Raw genomic sequence first — 18457 nt, 5'->3', positions numbered from 1 at the left:
TAGGCTGCAGTCCATGGGGTCGCCAAGAGTCGGACATGGCTGAGCGACTTCACGTTCAGTTTTCACTTTCATGCATTGGAGAAGGAAATGCAACCCACTCCAGTGTTCTTGCCTGGAGAATCCCAGGGATGGGGGAGCCTGGTGGGCTGCCGTCTATGGGGTTGCACAGAGTCGGACACGACTGAAGTGACTTAGCAGCAGCAGCAGGACCCCTTCCCAGAGGGTTGTTAAAGGACCTTATTAAAATCTGGTTCCGAGATATAGAGGTACAACAGTATAACAGAAATTCATGATTTCTTATGTTAGACTGTAGAAGTGACAAGAATAATTGAGATATTCTTACTTGTAGTTGTTTCTGATTTTCTTTTAAACCCTTCAAACCTCTATTCTTGATTTTCTTGTAAACTCTTCAAACCTCTATTCTTGATGTAAGACTATCTAAACTCATACTAGCACAAAAATGCAGTTAGTAAGTTTTGATTCCTAAGTCTGGAATATTAGGTAAGAACAAGCATTTTAAATTCATTTCCCAAAGACAATAAATTAGTATAATCATTAAACAGGCTTCTAAGAAATGATTTAATGGTTACTTCTATAGACAGCTTGTTAATAAGTTTTTTTTATTGGTTTTACTTCATGTATCTGTACAAAAAAGCTGCTATATCATATCATCAAAAATGAAAACTTACTTACTCGTTAAGTCTTAGAAAGACACTTTTAAAAATACATTTTTATATGTGTTAAAGAATTTTATTTTGTATGTTTTATATATATATATATATATAAAATGAATGACACCTCCCCAAATTTCTTTCCTCACACACACACACCCCTCTCTCTTAGGCCATACCATATTTTGCTAATGTCAAGAAAATATAATGGGATGAATGACTGATAATTATAAAGCTGCTAGTTCTTCCAGAATTATAGACCTAACAAGATTTCTAACCAAGTCCAAACAGGAATGCTTGTATGAAATTGAAAGATGATTTTATCAGTGTGCTTAGAAAAGTAAATGAAAAGAACTAAGATATTTTGAAAATAAAGAACACCCTCTCCTTGCTCTATCATTTGCCTAAAACTTTATAAAGCTGCTACTATAAGCAAACCATCGTAGTATCAACACAAGATTAGAAATATACTGCATATTCCAGGAAAATTCTGGTATATATGATTTATCATATATTATAATAGAAGAAGAATCACAAGTTAATGGCAAAGAGATTGATTGTTCAGTAAACAGTATATAGGAAATGATTAGATATTTCAGAAAAAAAAATAAATTGTCACTACCACATACAAGAATAAATCTTACTTGCACTGAAGAGGTAAATCTGGAAAAGAAAAAACTCATCCTGAAAGAAAATGCAACTGAATATGTAGTTGATTAAGGAATACATAGCAGCCCACTCTAGTATTCAAGCCTGGAAAATCCCCATGGACAAAGGAGCCTGGTGGGTTATAGTCCATGGGGTCACAAAGAGTCGGACCTGGCTGAGCAACTAAGCACAGCACAGCACATGTAGTTGATTATTAAATGGAGGTCTCCTTGATCATTAAAGTGATGAAGTAAAATCATACAGTATTACATATAAATTTGTGTACATAAAGTTAAGAATTGTTAAACATCAAAAACCAGCACAAATTGGGGGAAATATCGACATGTAATATGATGAATGGACAATTTTATTATATAAAGAATTTTTACCAATTGAAAAGAAACAGTAAGTAAATGGGAAATAGGCAAAAACATTACTGATAATTCACTAAAAAAAATAGAAAGGTCATTAGACATGGAAAAATATATAGCCTAAGAATAAAATTTTAAGACAGTGGATACCATCTTTGTTTATCAGTTTAGAAAATATTTTTTAAAATGGTAATTTTCAGTGCTGCCATGACTATGGTAAGACACGTGCTTGCATAAGCTGCTGATGGGAGTGTAAATTATTGTAACCCTTTGACAACTAATTTTGTTATGTATGTCAAGAATCTTGGACTGTTTGTTCTCCTTGACTGTATAGTATTTGCTTTTTTATTTCTCAGAAATCCACTTTGGGGAAGTAACCATAAGTATCAGACATATATATGCATATTGCTGAGTTATTTATAACAGTGAAAATTTGAAATAACCTAAATAAACATTAGGTAACCTAGAGTAAATTAGTATGTTGATATTGTATAGCTATTAAAAACTCTTTATAAATAAGTTTTAAAAATATTAGAAGAATATAGTATTAAGTGGGAGAAAAGGAGTCCACTGACTAGTATATATATAGTGAGATCTTAAATATATTGAAACACACACACTCATACATATATACATGAATGTCTTGAAGAGAAAACAAAAATACTAGCATTTCTTACCTCAGGGTGCTGGGGTTTTAGATGATTTTTATTTGGGGTAAGACTCAGGATAATTAGTGACTGCTGCTGCTAAGTCACTTCAGTCGTGTCCGACTCTGTGTGACCCCATAGACGGCAGCCCACCAGGCTCCCCCGTCCCTGGGATTCTCCAGGCAAGAACACTGGAGTGGGTTGCCATTTCCTTCTCCAATGTGTGAAAGTGAAAAGTGAAAGTAAAGTCACTCGGTCATGTCTGACTCGTAGCGACCCTATGGACTGCAGCCTACCAGGCTCCTCTGTCCATGGGATTTTCTAGGCAAGAGTACTTGAGTGGCTTGCCATTGCCTTCTCCGAATTAGTGACTAGGAAAGCATTAATAGCAGTGAACCTGAAAGTTATAAAAGTTTTAACATAGCATATCTCAAAAGTGGATTCTGGGGAACAGGGAGCTCTTAGGAACAGTTATTTCTGGGTTCAAATCCTGAGCACTTTTACTGGGCTTTTCTGGGCAGGTTAGTTTATCACTCTGAGTGTCCATACATAAGGTGGTGATAATACCAACCTCATAAGGTTGTCTGGAAGATTGTAATAACATGATGAATGAAAAGTTTAAACTATAAACTGTCAAATATATTATCTTGTTATGAAATTGTCATAAATAATAAACTTATGCTAGTCACTTTTCATTCATTATCTTCCAAACAACCTTATGAAGTCAGTGTTATCACCACCTTACATAAGGACATGCAGAATGATAAACGAACCTGCCCAGAAAAACATATAATTGCCATAAGCTATAAACTGGGCTTTCTTAGTGGTGCAGTGGTAAAGAATCTGCCTGCCAGTGCAGGAGACACAGGGTCCCTGGAGAGGGAAATGGCAACCCCCTCCAGATTCTTGCCTGGGAAGTCCCATGGACAGAGGAGCCTGGCGGGCTACAGTCCATAGGGTCACAAAGAGTCCCACACAATTTACGACTAACACAACAACAAACAAAATATGGAATTTGGAAAGATGCAAATGATAACCCTGTATACGAGACAGCAAAAGAGACACAGATGTATAAAACAGTCTTTGGGACTCTGTGGGAGAGGGTGAGGGTGGGATGGTTTGGGAGAATGGCATTGAAACACGTATATTATCATATGTGAAACGAATCGCCAGTTCAGGGTCGATACATGTTACAGGATGCTCGGGGCTGGTATGTGGGGATAACCTAGAGGGAGGATAAGGGGAGGAGGGAGGTGGGAGGGTGGTTTGGGAGGGGGAACTCATGTACACCTGGGGCGGATTCATGTCAATGTATGTCAAATCAACCAATATAATATTGTAAAATAATTAACCTCCAATTTAAAAAAATGAAAAAAATAATTGTATGATGAGAAAAAAAATTAAAAAAAAACACTATAGACTGTTTGTTCTTTTAGAGTTTCAAAGATTTTTGTTTAGGGTTTTGTTATGTGTTAAATTTCAATGAATGATTTACCTTTTTTTTTTCTTCATTTTACAACAGCTTTATTGAAGCACAATTCATATATCACGCAAGTGGCCCATTTAAACTGTAAAATTCAATGCTTTTTTTTTCAAAGTTTTTAATATAATCTTCAAAGGTGAAATAGGTAACATCTATTTTTCTTCTTAATAAAATATCAAGTGAAAATGTTCTTATGCTTTTACCATTATAATAGTCAAATGAATTCTCCTGAAACTTAGATAATGAAAGTCTTTGTTCTTCTGCAGATTATTTTAAAAAGTGAGTGGAGTATCAAAATTTATCTTTAATTGCTCATTCTCAGCAATTTTACTAGTAACCTTAATCTTCATAATATAATTCAGTGGCCATGATTCTGAGTGGACAAGGCAGTTTCAAGATTTTATATGTTATTCAAATTTTGAACTTTCTTAATAATCTATATATTTCTTTAATGAAAATAATAAATTTCTAGGCAAGTTATTTGTTTTGCCAATTAGAAGCCCTTGCTAAATCTTAAAAATTACATCTAATGGTTGCTGCTGCTGCTAAGTCGCTTCAGTTGTGTCCGACTCTGTGCAACCCCATAGTCGGCAGGCCACCAGGCTCCTCTGTCCCTGGGATTCTCCAGGCAAGAACACTGGAGTGGGTTGCCATTTCCTTCTCCAGTGCATGAAAGTGAAAAGTGAAAGTGATGTCGCTTAGTTGTGTCTGACTCTTAGCGACCCCACGGACTGCGGCCTACCAGGCTCCTCTGTCCATGAGATTTTCCAGGCAAGAGTACTGGTGTGGGTTGCCATTGCCTTCTCCGATCTAATGGTTGAGTAGTGCCGAATATTGTGTTTAAATAACACTTATGTATGAATATAGATGTAAACCTATAATAATACCACCTCATTGTTGCACACAGAATTTTATAATTTACAAAGCTTTCTTCCCCACATAAACTAAGCTGACTCTTAATCTTAAGTAGATGCAGCAGATACTATTATCCTTATTTTACAGGTTTAGAAACTTAAGCCCAGAGGGCTAAGTGACATGTCAGACGTTATACTGCTAATTCTAATTCCAGTGCACTTTTCAGTTTATCATAGTAACACTATGCCCAGGCAAAAAAGATTGAGGAATTCAGTGCCTTTAGACCCATGTATTCTACTGGCACAAGAGTCCTGGAGATACCACTTAGGTCAGAGATTGGATTCCGAAATATGTTTAAAGTAAGAGTTATTATTTGACAACTTATGTTAGTAATAGAAGCTTTAGGTTAGTAGCCTGCTGATAGCAAAATTATCACGGAGAACTGATAGTAGACAAGAAAGAGAAAATAGTAGAAACAGTGTAATTCCAGTACTATAACAAAATATCCAAAAGATCCTCAGAATATCCCTATATATTCAGTTCAGTTCTGTTCAGTTCAATCACTGAGTTGTGTCCGACTCTTTGCGACCCCATGAATCACAGCACGCCAGGCCTCCCTGTCCATCAACAACTCCCAGAGTTCACTCAAACTCACGTCCATTGAGTCGGTGATGCCATCCAGCCATCTCATTCACTGTTGTCCACTTCTCCTCCCACCCCCAATCCCTCCCAGCATCAGAATCTTTTCCAGTGAATCAACTCGTCGCATGAGTGGCCAAAGTATTGGAGTTTCAGCTTTAGCATCAGTCCTTCCAAAGAACACCCAGGATTGATCTTCTTTAGAATGGCCTGGTTGGATCTCCTTGCAATCCAAGAGACTCTCAAGAGTCTTCTCCAGCACCACAGTTCAAAAGCATCAATTCTTCGGCGATCAGCTTTCTTCACAGTCCAACTCACATCCATACATGACCACTGGAAAAACCATAGCCTTGACTAGACGGACCTTTGTTGGCAAAGTAATGGCTCTGCTATTTTTTTTTTTCTTTAAAATTTTTTTTTTTTAATTGGAGGCTAATTATTTTACAATATTATATTGGTTGGATTTGCCATACATTGACATGAATCCACCACGGGTGTACATGAGTTCCCCCTCCTGAACCCCTCTTCCACCTCCCTCCTCCCTTTATCTTCTTCTGGGTCATCCCCACACACCAGCCCCGAGCATCCTGTAACATGCATTGACCCTGAACTGGTGATTTGTTTCACATATGACAACATACAAGTTTCAATGGCATTCTCCCAAATCATCCCACCCTCACTCTCTCCCAAGAGTCCCAAAGAGTGTTCTATACATCTGTGTCTCTTTTGCTGCCTCGTATACAAGGTTATCATTTCCATCTTTCTAAATTACCTATATATGCGTTAGTATACTGTATTCGTGTTTTTCTTTCTGGCTTACTTCACTCTGTATAATAGGCTCCAGTTTCATCCACCTCATCAGAACTGATTCAAATGCATTCTTTTTAATGGCTGAGTAATACTCCATTGTGTATATGTACCACAGCTTTCTTATCCATTCGTCTGCAGATGGACATCTAGGTTGCTTCCATGTCCTCGCTATTATAAACAGTGCTGCAATGAACAATGGAGTACATGTGTCTCTTTCAATTCTGGTTTCCTTGGTGTGTATGCCCAGGAATGCGATTGCTGGATCATATGGCAGTTCTATTTCCAGTTTTTTGAGGAATCTCCACACTGTTCTCCATAATGGCTGTACTAGTTTGCATTCCCACCAACAGTGTAAGAGGGTTCCCTTTTCTCCCCACCCTCTCCAGCATTTATTGCATGTAGACTTTTCAATAGCAGCAATTCTGACTGGCATGAAATGATAACTCATTATGGTTTTGATTTGCATTTCTCTGATTATGATGGATGTTGAGCATTTTTTCCATGTGTTTGTTAGCCATGTTTATGTCTTCTTTGGAGAAATGTCTGTTTAGTTCTTTGGCCCATTTTATAATTGGGTCATTTATTTTTCTGGAATTGAGCTGGAGGAGCTGCTTGTATATTTTGGAGATTAATCCTTTAGCAGTTGCTTCATTTGCTATTATTTTCTCCCATTCTGAAGGCTGTCTTTTCACCTTTCTTATAGTTTCCTTTGCTGTGCAGAAGCTTGTGATTTTAATTAGGTCACATTTGTTTATTTTTGCTTTTATTTCCAGTATTCTGCGAGGTGGGTCATGGAGGATCCTGCTGTGATTTTTGTCAGAGAGTGTTTTGCCTACGTTCTCCTCTAGGAGTTTTATAGAATTTGGTATTACATTAAGCTCTCTAATCCATTTTGAGTTTATTTTGGTGTATGGTGTTAGGAAGTGTTCTAGTTTCATTCTTTTACAAGTGACTGACCAGTTTTCCCATCACCACTTGTTAAAGAGACTGTCTTTTCTCCATTTTATATTCTTGCCTCCTTTGTCAAAGATAAGGGGTCCATAGGTGCGTGGATTTATCTCTGGGCTTTCTATTTTGTTCCATTGATCTAAAATTCTGTCTTTATGCCAGTACCATACTGTCTTGATGACTGTGGCTTTGTAGTAGAGCTTGAAGTCCGTCAGGTTGATTCCCCCAGTTCCATTCTTCTTCAAGATTTCTTTTGCTATTCGAGGTTTTTTGTATTTCCATACAAATTGTGAGATTATTTGTTCTAGTTCTCTGAAAAATATCGTTGGTAGCTTGATAGGGATTGCATTGAATGTATAAATTACTTTGGGTAGTATACTCATTTTTACAATATTTATTCTTCCAATCCACGAACACGGTATATTTCTCCATCTATTAGTGTCCTCTTTGATTACTTCCACTAGTGTTTTATAGTTTTCTATGTACAAGTCTTTTGTTTCCTTAGGTAGATATATTCCTAAGTATTTAATTCTTTTCATTGCAGCAGTGAATGGAATAGTTTCCTTAATTTCTCTTTTTATTTTCTCATTATTAGTGTATAGGAATGCAAGGGATTTCTGTGTGTTGATTTTATATCCTGCAACTTTACTGTAATCATTGATTAGCTCTAGCAGTTTTCTGGTAGGGTCTTTATGGTTTTCTGTGTAGAGGATCATGTCATCAGCGAACAGTGAAAGTTTTACTTCTTTTCCAATTTCTATTCCTTTTATGTCTTTTTCTGCTCTGATTGCTGTAGCCAAAACTTCCAGAACTATGTTGAATAGTAGTGGTGCGAATGGGCACCCTTGTCTTGTTCCTGACTTTAGGGGAAATGCTTTCAGTTTTTCACCATTGAGGATAATCTTTGCTGCGGGTTTGTCATATATATCTTTTATTATGTTGAGGTATGTCCCTTCTATTCCCACTTTCTGGAGGTTTTTTTTATCATTAATGGATGTTGAATTTTGTCAAAGGATTTCTCTGCATCTATTGAGATAATCATATTATTTTTATTTTTCAGTTTGTTAATGTGGTGTATTACATTGATTGATTTTCGGATATTTAAGAATCCTTGCATTCCTGGGATAAAGCCCACTTGGTCATGATGTATGATCTTCTGAATGTGTTGTTGGATTCTGATTGCTAGAATTTTGTTAAGGATTTTTGCATCTATGTTCATCAGTGATATTGGCCTGTAGTTTACTTTTTTTGTGGGATCTTTACCAGGTTTTGGGATTAGGTTGATGGTGGCCTCATAGAATGAGTTTGGAAGTTTCCCTTCCTCAGCAATTTTCTGGAAGAGTTTGAGTAGAATAGGTGTTATCTCTTCTCTAAATTTTTGGTAGAATTCCGCTGTGAAACCGTCTGAACCTGGGGTTTGTTTGCTGGAAGATTTCTGATTACAGCCTCTAGTTCTGTGCTTGTGATGGGTCTATTCAGATTTTCTGTTTCTTCCTGGTTCAGTTTTGGAAAAGTGTACTTTTCTAGGAATTTGTCCTTTTCTTCCAGGTTATTCATTTTATTACCATATAATTGCTGATAGTATTCTCTATTACTCCTTTTTATTTCTGTGTTTTCCGTTGTGATCTCTCCATTTTCATTTCTAATTTTATTGATTTGGTTCTTCTCCCTTTGTTTCTTGATGAGTCTGACTAGTGGTTTTTCAATTTTATTTACCTTCTCAAAGAACCAGCTTTTGGCTTTGTTGATTTTTGCTGTTGTCTCTTTTGTTTCTTTTGCATTTATCTCTGCCCTAATTTTTATGATTTCACTCCTTCTACTGATCCTGTGGTTCTTCATTTCTTCCTTTTCTAGTTGCTTTAGATGTAGAGTTAGGTTATTTAGTTGGCTTTTTTCTTTTTTCTTGAGGTGTGTCTGTATTGCTATGAACTTCCCCCGTAGCACTGCTTTTACAGTGTCCCAGAGGTTTTGGGTTGTTGTGTTTTCATTTTCATTCATTTCTATGGATATTTTTGTTTCTCTTTTGATTTCTTCAATGATTTGTTCATTATTCAGCAGCGTGTTGTTCAGCCTCCGTATGTTGGAATTTTTAATAATTTTATTTCCATAATTTAGATCTAATCTTACCGCATTGTGGTCACAAAAGATGCTTGGAATGATTTCAGTTTTTTTGAATTTACCAAGGGTGGATTTATGGCCCAGGGTGTGATCTATCCTGGATAAGTTTCCATGTGCGCTTGAGAAAAATGTGAAATTCATTCTTTTGGAGTGCAATGTTCTATATATATCTATTAGGTCTAACTGGTCTATTGTATCATTTAAAATTTGTGTTTCCTTGTTAATTTTCTGTTTAGTTGATCTATCCATAGGTGTAAGTGGCGTATTAAAATCTCCTACTATTATTGCATTGTTCTTAATTTCCCCTTTCATACTTGTTAGTAATTGTCTTCCATATTGTGGTGCTCCTGTGTTGGGTGCATAAATATTTATAATCCTTATATCTTCTTCTTGGATTGATCCTTTGATCATTATGTAGTTTCCTTCTTTGTCTCTTTTCACAGCCTTTGTTTTAAAGTCTGTTTATCTGATATGAGTATTGCTACTCCTGCTTTCTTTTGGTCTCTATTTGCGTGGAATATCTTTTTCTAGCCCTTCACTTTCAGTCGGTATGTGTCCCTCGTTTTGACGTGGGTCTCTTGTAGACAACATATATGGGTGTTTTGTTTTTGTATCCATTAAGCCAGCCTTTGTCTTTTGGTTGGGGCATTCAACCCATTTACTTTTAAGGTGGTTATTGATAAGTATGATCCCGTAGCCATTTTCTTTAGTGCTTTGTGTTCGAGTTTATATACCCTTTCTATGTTTCCTGTCTAGAGAAGTTCCTTTAGTATTTGTTGGAGAGCTGGTTTGGTGATGCTGAATTCTCTCAGCTTTTGCTTGTCTGTAAAGCTTTTGATTTCTCCTTCATATTTGAATGAGATCCTTGCTGGGTACAGTAATCTGGGCTGCAGGTTATTTTCTTTCATCTCTTTTAGTATGTCTTGCCATTCCCTCCTGTCCTGAAGAGTTTTTGTTGAAAGATCAGCTGTTATCCTTATGGGAATCCCCTTGTGTGTTATTTGCTGCTTTTCCCTTGCTGCTTTTAATATTTGTTCTTTGTGTTTGATCTTTGTTAATTTGATTAATATGTGTCTTGGAGTATTTCGCCTTGGGTTTACCCTGTTAGGGACTCTCTGGATTTCCTGGACTTGGCTGATTATTTCTTTCCCCATTTTATGGAAGTTTTCAACTATTATCTCCTCAAGTATTCTCTCATGGTCTTTCTTTTTGTCTTCTTCTTCTGGGACTCCTATGATTCGATTGTTGGAGCGTTTAACATTGTCCCAGAGGTCTCTAATATTGTCCCCATTTCTTTTAATTCGTTTTTCTTTTTTCCTCTCTGTTTCATTTATTTGTACAATTCTATCTTCTAGTTCGCTTATCCTGTCTTCTGCCTCTGTTATTCTACTGTTTGTTCCCTCCAGAGTGTTTCTGATCTCATCTATTGCATTATTCATTGTATATTGACTCTTTTTTATTTCCTCTAAGTCCTTATTAAACCTTTCTTCCATCTTCTCAATCCTTTTCTTCAAGTTATTTGTCTGTAACTCCATTTTGCTTTCAAGATTTTGAGTCATTTTCACCACCAAAATTCGAAATTGTTCATCAGGTAGATTCCCTATATCTTCCTCTTTTGTTTGTGTTGGTGGGCATTTATCTTGTTCCTTTACTTGCTGGGTATTTCTCTGCCTCTTCATCTTGCTGATATTGCTTTGCTTGGGGTGGCCCTTCCTTCTTCTGGCCGTTTGTGGAGTTCTCTTTATTATGTAGTTTTCTCACTGTGTGTGGGGTTGGATGGGTGAATTTTCAAGTTTCTCTGTTTAGGGAAGTTTGTGTCGGTGTTCTGGTGGGTGGAGCTGGATGTCTTCTCTCTGGAGTGCAATGAAGTGTCAGTAATGAGTTATGAGATGTCAGTGAGTTTAGAATGACTTTGGGCAGCCTTTATATTGAAGCTCAGGGCTATTTTCCTGTGTTGCTGGAGAATTTCCATGGTATGTCTTGCTCTGGAACTTTTTGACCCTTGGGTGGTGCTTGGTTTTAGTGTAGGTGTGGAGGCATTTGATGAGCTCCTTTCGATTAATGTTCCCTGGAGTCAGGAGTTCTCTGGTGTTCTCAGGATTCGGGCTTAAGCCTCTTGCCTCTGGTTTTTGGTCTTATTCTTGGAGTAGCCTCTAGACTACTCTATCTGTCATTTCCAAGGTGGTTCCCTCTGTTTTAGCTTCTGTTTGCTGGTCTCTTCAGTGTCTAATTTCCGCGCGTGGACACTTTTTAAAGGCTCAGTTGTTCTGTCCTATTCTGGGAAGGGAGGAACACTGAAGATAAATATCTCTGGCGTCTGTGGGGAGTCCTCGCAGCATCTTGGCCACACTGGGTTTGCCCCCGCTTACAGCACGTGCGCTGTTCAAGTCTACACTGCAGAGGCTCTAGGTTGCTCTGCCGGGAACTGTCCGAGGCCGGCGCTGGGTTGTATGCACTTCCCAGGTCTGAGCGGCTCAAGTTCAGGTTCTCAGGTACTCCACTAAGGCTCAGACTTGGTTGGGCCTGCGTTTTGTGCCTTCCTTGGTCCGAGCAGCACAGGTGACTGGGTGTTTGGCGAATGTGGTGGCTGTGACTTATCGCCTCCCCAGTCCCTGCCACTCGGTTTTCTGGGTGTACAACTGGCGCACCTTCTCAGGCGGATATCGACAGGCCGAGCCCAAGAAGTCTTGATTAGCAAAAAGCCTGACTGTAGTTTGTATTGGATGCCTTTCTGGGGCCGGGTTGCTCCCTCCTGCTCTGGCTGCCCTCCCTGCCTGTCTCAGCGTGGGGATGGGGAATGGGCCACCCGCAGCTGGCTCGCTCTGCTCAGTCCTTTGTTCTGTGAGCCGGCCTGGCAGAGTCTTCGGTTAGAGCTTTCTGCCTTTTCGTGGGGAAGCTATCCCAGTCTGCTTTGCTATCCCCAGTTCTCTCAGATTGTTCTCGCGGCTTTCAAGCCCAGTCCTCTCTCTAAGCAGTTCAGCCAGCTCCTCCCTGCCCAGCCCCTGCTTGCTAATGGTGTATGCAGGCGTCTACGCTGATTCTCTGCTGGGAGTTACTGTTTGCTGGGTAATCTGAGGGTTTTAAATAGATCTTTTTTTTTTTTTTTTTTTAAAAGGAGGGTTATGTGGCCCTTTGAGGTTCCAAGGCTCGCAACAGATTTGCCAGTTAGAGTGTTTACTGGTGTTTGGAAACTTCTGTCTTTTTAAAGCCTCCCTTCCCGGGATGGAGCTCCATCGTTACTTCTTTTGTCTCTCTTTTTATGTTTTATGTTTTTTCCTACCTCCTTTCGACAATGGGCTGTTTTTCTGGGTGCCTGATGTCCTCTGCCAGCATTCAGAAGTTGTTCTGTGGACTTTACTCTGCGTTCAAATGTTCTTTTGATGAATTTATGGGGGAGAGAGTGTTCTCGCTGTCCTATTCCTCCGCCATCTTGTTCCTTCTCTCGTCTCTGCTTTTTAATATACTATCTAGGTTGGTCATAACTTTCCTTCCAAGGAGTAAGCGTCTTTTAATTTCATGGCTGCAATTAGCATCCGCAGTGATTTTGGAGCCCCAAAAAATAAAGTCTGACACTGTTTCCACTGTTTCCCATCTATTTCCCATGAAGTAATGGGACCAGATGCCATGATCTTTGTTTTCTGAATGTTTAGCTTCAAGGCAACCTTTTCACTCTCCTCTTTCACTTTCATCAGGAGGCTTTTTAGTTCCTCTTCACTTTCTGCCATAAAAGTGGTGTGATCTGCATCTCTGAGGTTATTGAAAATTCTCCCAGCAATCTTGATTCCAGCTTATGCTTCTTCCTCATTCCTCATGATGTACTCTGCATATAAGTCAAATAAGCCCAACATTCCTCATGATGTACTCTGCATATAAGTCAAATAAGCAGGGTGTCAACCTTGACATACTCCTTTTCCTATTTGGAACCAGTCTGTTGTTCCATGTCCAGTTCTAACTGTTGCTTCCTGACCTGAATACAGGTTTCTCAAGAGGCAGGTCAGGTGGTCTGGGATTCCCATCTATTTCAGAATTTGCCACAGTTTTTTGTTATTGACACAGTCAAAGGCTTTGTCTTAGTCAATGAAGCAGAAATAGATGTTTTTCTGGAATTCTCTTGCTTTCTCCAGGATCCAGCGGATGTTGGCACTTTGATCTCTGGTGCCTCTGCCTTTTCTAAAACCTGCTTGAACATCTGGGAGTTCACAGTTCACATATTGCTGAAGCCTGACTTGGAGAATTTTGATCATGACTTTACTAGCATGTGAGATGTGTGCAACTGTGTGGTAGTTTGAACATTCTTCGGCATTGCCTTTCTTTGGGAATGGAATGAAGAATGACCTTTTCCAGGCCTGTGGCCACTGCTGAGTTTTCCAAATTTCCTGGCATATTGAGTGAAGCACTTTCACAGCATCATCTTTCAGGATTTGAAATAGCTTAACTGGAATTCCATCACCTCCACTAGCTTTGTTTGTAGTGATGCTCTCTAGGGCCCACTTGACTTCATATTCCAAGATGTCTGACTCTCGGTGAGTGATCATGCCATCGTGATTATCTTGGTCGTGAAGATCTTTTTTGTACAGTTCTTCTGTGTATTCTTACCACCTCTTCTTAATATCTTCTGCTTCTGTTAGGTCCGTACCATTCCTGTCCTTTATTGAGTCCATCTTTGCATGAAATATTCCCTTAGTATCTCTAATTTTCTTGAAGAGATCTCTTGTTTTTCCTATTCTGTTGTTTTCCTCTATTTCTTTGCATTGCTCGCTGAGGAAGCCTTTCTTATCTCTCCTTGCTATTCTTTGGAACTCTGCATTCAGATGCTTATATCTTTCCTTTTCGCTTTCCTCTTTTGACAGCTGTTTGTAAGGCCTCTTCAGACAGCCATTTTGCTTTTTTGCATTTCTTTTCCATGGGGATGGTCTTCTCCCTGTCTCCTGTACAATGTCACGAACCTCTGTCCATAGTTCATCAGGCACTCTATCTATCAGATCTAGTCCCGTAAATCTATTTCTCACTTCCACTGTATAATCATAAAGGATTTGATTTACGTCATATCTGAATGGTCTAGTGGTTTTCACTGCTTTCAAAATTAAAGTCTGAATTTGGCAATAAGGATTTCATGATCCGAGCCACAGTCAGCTCCTGGTCTTTTTTTTTTTTTTTTTTGCTAAGTTTATAGAGCTTCTCCATCTTTGGCTGCAAAGAGTATAATCAGTGTGATTTCGGTGTTGACCATCTGGTGATGTCCATGTGTAGTGTCCTCTTGTGTTGTTGAAAGAGGGTGTTTGCTATGACCAGTGCGTTCTCTTGGGAAAACTCTATTAGCCTTTGTCCTGCTTCATTCCGTGCTCCAAGGCCAAATTTGCCTGTTCCTCCACGTGTTTCTTGACTTCCTACTTTTGCATTCCAGTCCCCTATAATGAAAAGGACATCTTTTTTGGGTGTTAGTTCTAAAAGGTCTTGTAGGTCTTCACAGAACCATTCAACTTCGGCTTCTTCAGTGTTACTAGTTGGGGCATAAGGTTGGATTACTGTAATATTGAATGGTTTGCCTTGGAAACGGACAGAAATCATTCTGTCGTTTTTAAGATTGCATCCAAGTACTACATTTCAGACTCTTGTTGACCATGATGGCTACTCCATTTCTTCTAAGGTATTCCTGCCCACAGTAGTAGATATAATGGTCATCTGAGTTAAATTCACCCATTCCAGTCCATTTTAGTTCACTGATTCCTGGAATGTCTACATTTACTCTTGCCATCTCCTGTTTAACCACTTCCCATTTGCTTTGATTCATGAACCTAACGTTCCAGGTTCCTATGCAATATTGCTTTTACAGCATCAGACCTTGCTTCTATCAGCATTCACATCCACAACTGGGTATTGGTTTTGCTTTGGCTCCATCCCTTCCTTCTTTCTAGAGTTATTTCTCCACTGATCTCCAGTAGAATACTGGGCACCTACCAACCTGGGGAATTCGTCATTCAGTATCGTATCATTTTGCGTTTTGATACTGTTCATGGGGTTCTCAAGGCAAGTATACTGAAGTGGCCTGCCATTCCCTTCTCCAGTGGACCACATTCTGTCAGACCTCTCCACCATGACCCGCCCGTGTTGGGTGGCCCCACACGGCATGGCTTAGTTTCATTGAGCTAGACAGGGCTGTGGTCCATGTGATCAGATCGACTAGTTTTCTGTGATTATGATTTCAGTGTGTCTGCCCTCTGATGCCCCCTCGCAATACCTACCATCTTATTTGGGTTTCTTTTACCTTGGTTGTGCGATATCTCTTCACAGCTGCTCCAGCAAATCGAAGCCGCTATACCTTACCTTGAACAAGGGTTATCTCCTGAAGGCCGCCCCTCCTGGCCTTGAATGTGGAGTAGCTCCTCTCGTCCCTCCTGCGCCTGCACAGCCACCACCTCTTGGATGTGGGGTAGCTCCTCTCGGCTGCCGGCCCTCACCTCGGGCATGGGGTAGCTCCTCTCTGCTGCCGGCCCTGCCCTTAGCCATGGGGTAGCTCTTCTTGGCCGCTGCCTACTAAAATTAATAATTAAATTATGATAATAAATCTTTTTAAAAAAGGTAAATCTGTAAGGTACATTCAGTGTAAATAGTACAGTAATATAGTTTAGGAAGATCTACATTAAAATGATTAATAGTGAGAGAAGGATTCTTAAAGTGGTTAATTTCACCTGTATACTTGTTTTATTTTCCTGTTTGCCTAGATTTGTCCGTTTCCTGTTTTTAAAAGAATAAAATTTAAATAATTGCAACATTGAAAAAAAGATTAAATGGTAAATTATTATTTTATTCTAGGTTCTGTTTACAGAGGAAGATGTGAAATTCTACCTTGCAGAACTAGCCCTTGCTTTGGATCATCTGCATCAATTAGGAATTGTATATAGAGACCTGAAGCCAGAAAAGTAAAGTTGTATTCTTTTTATGTATACCTGTTCCCAGTATTTCTGTAACTACTTTTTTCTCCATCAAGTCTATTATTTTAAAGATTCTCTGAAAATATACATGAATTATACAATTATATGAAACATACTTTAAAAAGTAATCTTCATCATATACCTGTTGATTTTAAATTAGTCATTTCAGAATTTTCTGGTATATCAAGTTTTATGTGAATATTTTATCCTGTGTTGTTGAATGTGAATTTTGATTTACAGCATTTTGCTTGATGAAATAGGACATATCAAGTTAACAGGTATGCAAATTTTCTTTTCTATCCTAAGCCTGTTTTATGTTTTTATTAATATGTATATTTGTCTAAGCCTGTTTTTCCTCTTTCTTGATTTAATTTGCATTTTATTCATTTCTTTAGTTAACTAAAATTCATTTAAAGGATAGCTAGCTCTCAATATGCTCTAATTGTAATACAAAGAATTATACAATAGTGTTATTGTCCTCATAAAGAAATGACATTTGGTTTTCTAGGTAAAAGCACGTCATTTTTGTTTCAGTCTAGACTGAAAGATTTATCATTAGTAGTTACCACATTTGAAATATACTGAATTATAAACTTTTAAACCAGGTGTTTCATAATCAGAGGTTCATTTTATTCTTTTTCTATTTTTTTGGTAAAAACAGGTTTTATTTTTTACTTTATTTTGAATGTTGAGTGTTTACAGTATATAACACACTCTGCTAATTCTCAAAGGACTCTTAGGCGTAAAGCCTCCTTATTATACCATTAAAATCTTTTACTTTCAAATAATTATAGACTGACAATAAGTTGCAAAAATAGTACCATCACCCAGCTTCCCCTATGGTGACATTTTATAAAATTACTAGTGCATTATCAAACTCAGGAAATTGATAGGTACAGTAGAACTAACTAGATTATATACTTTACTTGGATTTCACTGGTTTTTGCATGTATTCATTTTTTTTTTGTCTTCATGACGTTATATCCATATATGTAGATTTGAATACCATTATCATTATCAATAAGCAGAACTGATCTACAACCATATCTGTCCATTTATAATCACACTTTTCCCCCCTTCTTTAACTCCTGGCAACCACTTATCTGCTCTACATTTCCCAGTTTGTTATTTTAAGAATATGATACAAATAGAACTGTACAGTAGTCACATACTTAGACATTTATCCTAGAGAAATAAACACTTATATGCACACAAAAAAATCTATACATGAATTTTTGTAGCAGCTCTATTTGAAATTGCCCATGGCTAGAAATGTCCAAGATGTCCTTCAACGAGTGAATGGATGGATACATCTATACAGTAGAATACTACCCAGCAGTATATGCAGCAACTTGCACTGGACATTATGCTGAGTGAGCCAATCTCAAAAGGTTACTTATGTTTTAAATAGGTAGTAAATTTTGTATTTAATTATCAGAATGTTAAAAAAGAGATAAAATGAAGATATGGTCTTTACAAAGAAGTTTGGACCAGTACACTTTAAAGGTAAGTTGCTTTAAATTCGTAAGTATATTGCTTCAGTGTAAAAGTAAAGTATGAAGTTGTTAACTTGAATGCTCAAGTAAATGTGATAAAGTTCATGTAAAGTTTAGTAAATCTTATTGATTCACAGCCTGGTTATCTTTCTCATACATGAGACAATCAAAGCAAATTTAAACAGATTCAGAGTGGGTTTGATCCTTGGGTCAGGAACATCCCCTGGAGGAGGGCATGGCAATCCACTCCAGTATTCTTGCCTGGAGAATCCCATGGACAGAGCGAGTAGCCTGGCAGGCTACAATCCATAGGGTTGCCAAGAATCAGACACGACTGAAGTGACTTAGCATTCATGCACGAGAGAACAAGGAAGAAAAATATGAAGAGATAAACAGTAGAATTTTGAAATTTTATACAATATATATATATTTATTTTATTTTATAACAATCAATCTCTAATTGCAAAGCTAATTATATTTAATTCTTTTCATTTTTCAAAATAAAGTATGTTTGTTTTGTCTCAGGTGAGGAACGAAAGTGGGGAAAGAGTACAATAAATTCTACCTTTATCTCTCTTCTACATTAAGGTTAACTGGGTGAATAATGATATCAACTCGTTTTATATTTAGTCTTATAAACTCTGCTGTTATACCTTTTGGACTGAAATTGGCTTAGGAGTAAAGAATGTTTAGAGTCAATGTTAATTTATAAGCAAGGGACTCAAGGCTTATAATGGAAAAGAACTGTGATTTATGTATAGTTTTAAATAATTCAGTCTATATTCCTTTAAAGTGACACCAATATTTCTTTAAAGAAAGTGCACAAGGATAAATATTAG

General features: G+C 37.9%; 1 protein-coding gene across 7 annotated transcripts in view; it reads left to right on the top strand.

The window, feature by feature from the left end:
• The window catches only part of RPS6KA6 (ribosomal protein S6 kinase A6), a 236916-nt gene that overhangs the window by 96667 nt on the left and 121792 nt on the right, over positions 1-18457 (top strand). For all 7 annotated transcript variants that reach the window (XM_055437957.2, XM_088833679.1, XM_055437960.2 and 4 more), the window contains 2 exons: positions 16004-16110; positions 16363-16400. In XM_055437957.2, coding sequence (XP_055293932.1) covers positions 16004-16110; positions 16363-16400 — 145 coding nt within the window. The remainder of the gene's footprint in view (positions 1-16003; positions 16111-16362; positions 16401-18457) is intronic.

The sequence above is a fragment of the Moschus berezovskii genome, chromosome X, assembly GCF_049115385.1.
Source record: "Moschus berezovskii isolate FMDL1 chromosome X, NW_MosBer_1.0, whole genome shotgun sequence".
NCBI classification, from domain to species: Eukaryota; Metazoa; Chordata; class Mammalia; order Artiodactyla; family Moschidae; genus Moschus; species Moschus berezovskii.
The sequence above is the reverse complement of the archived record's forward strand: the minus strand, read 5'-3'. Positions and strand labels throughout refer to the sequence as shown.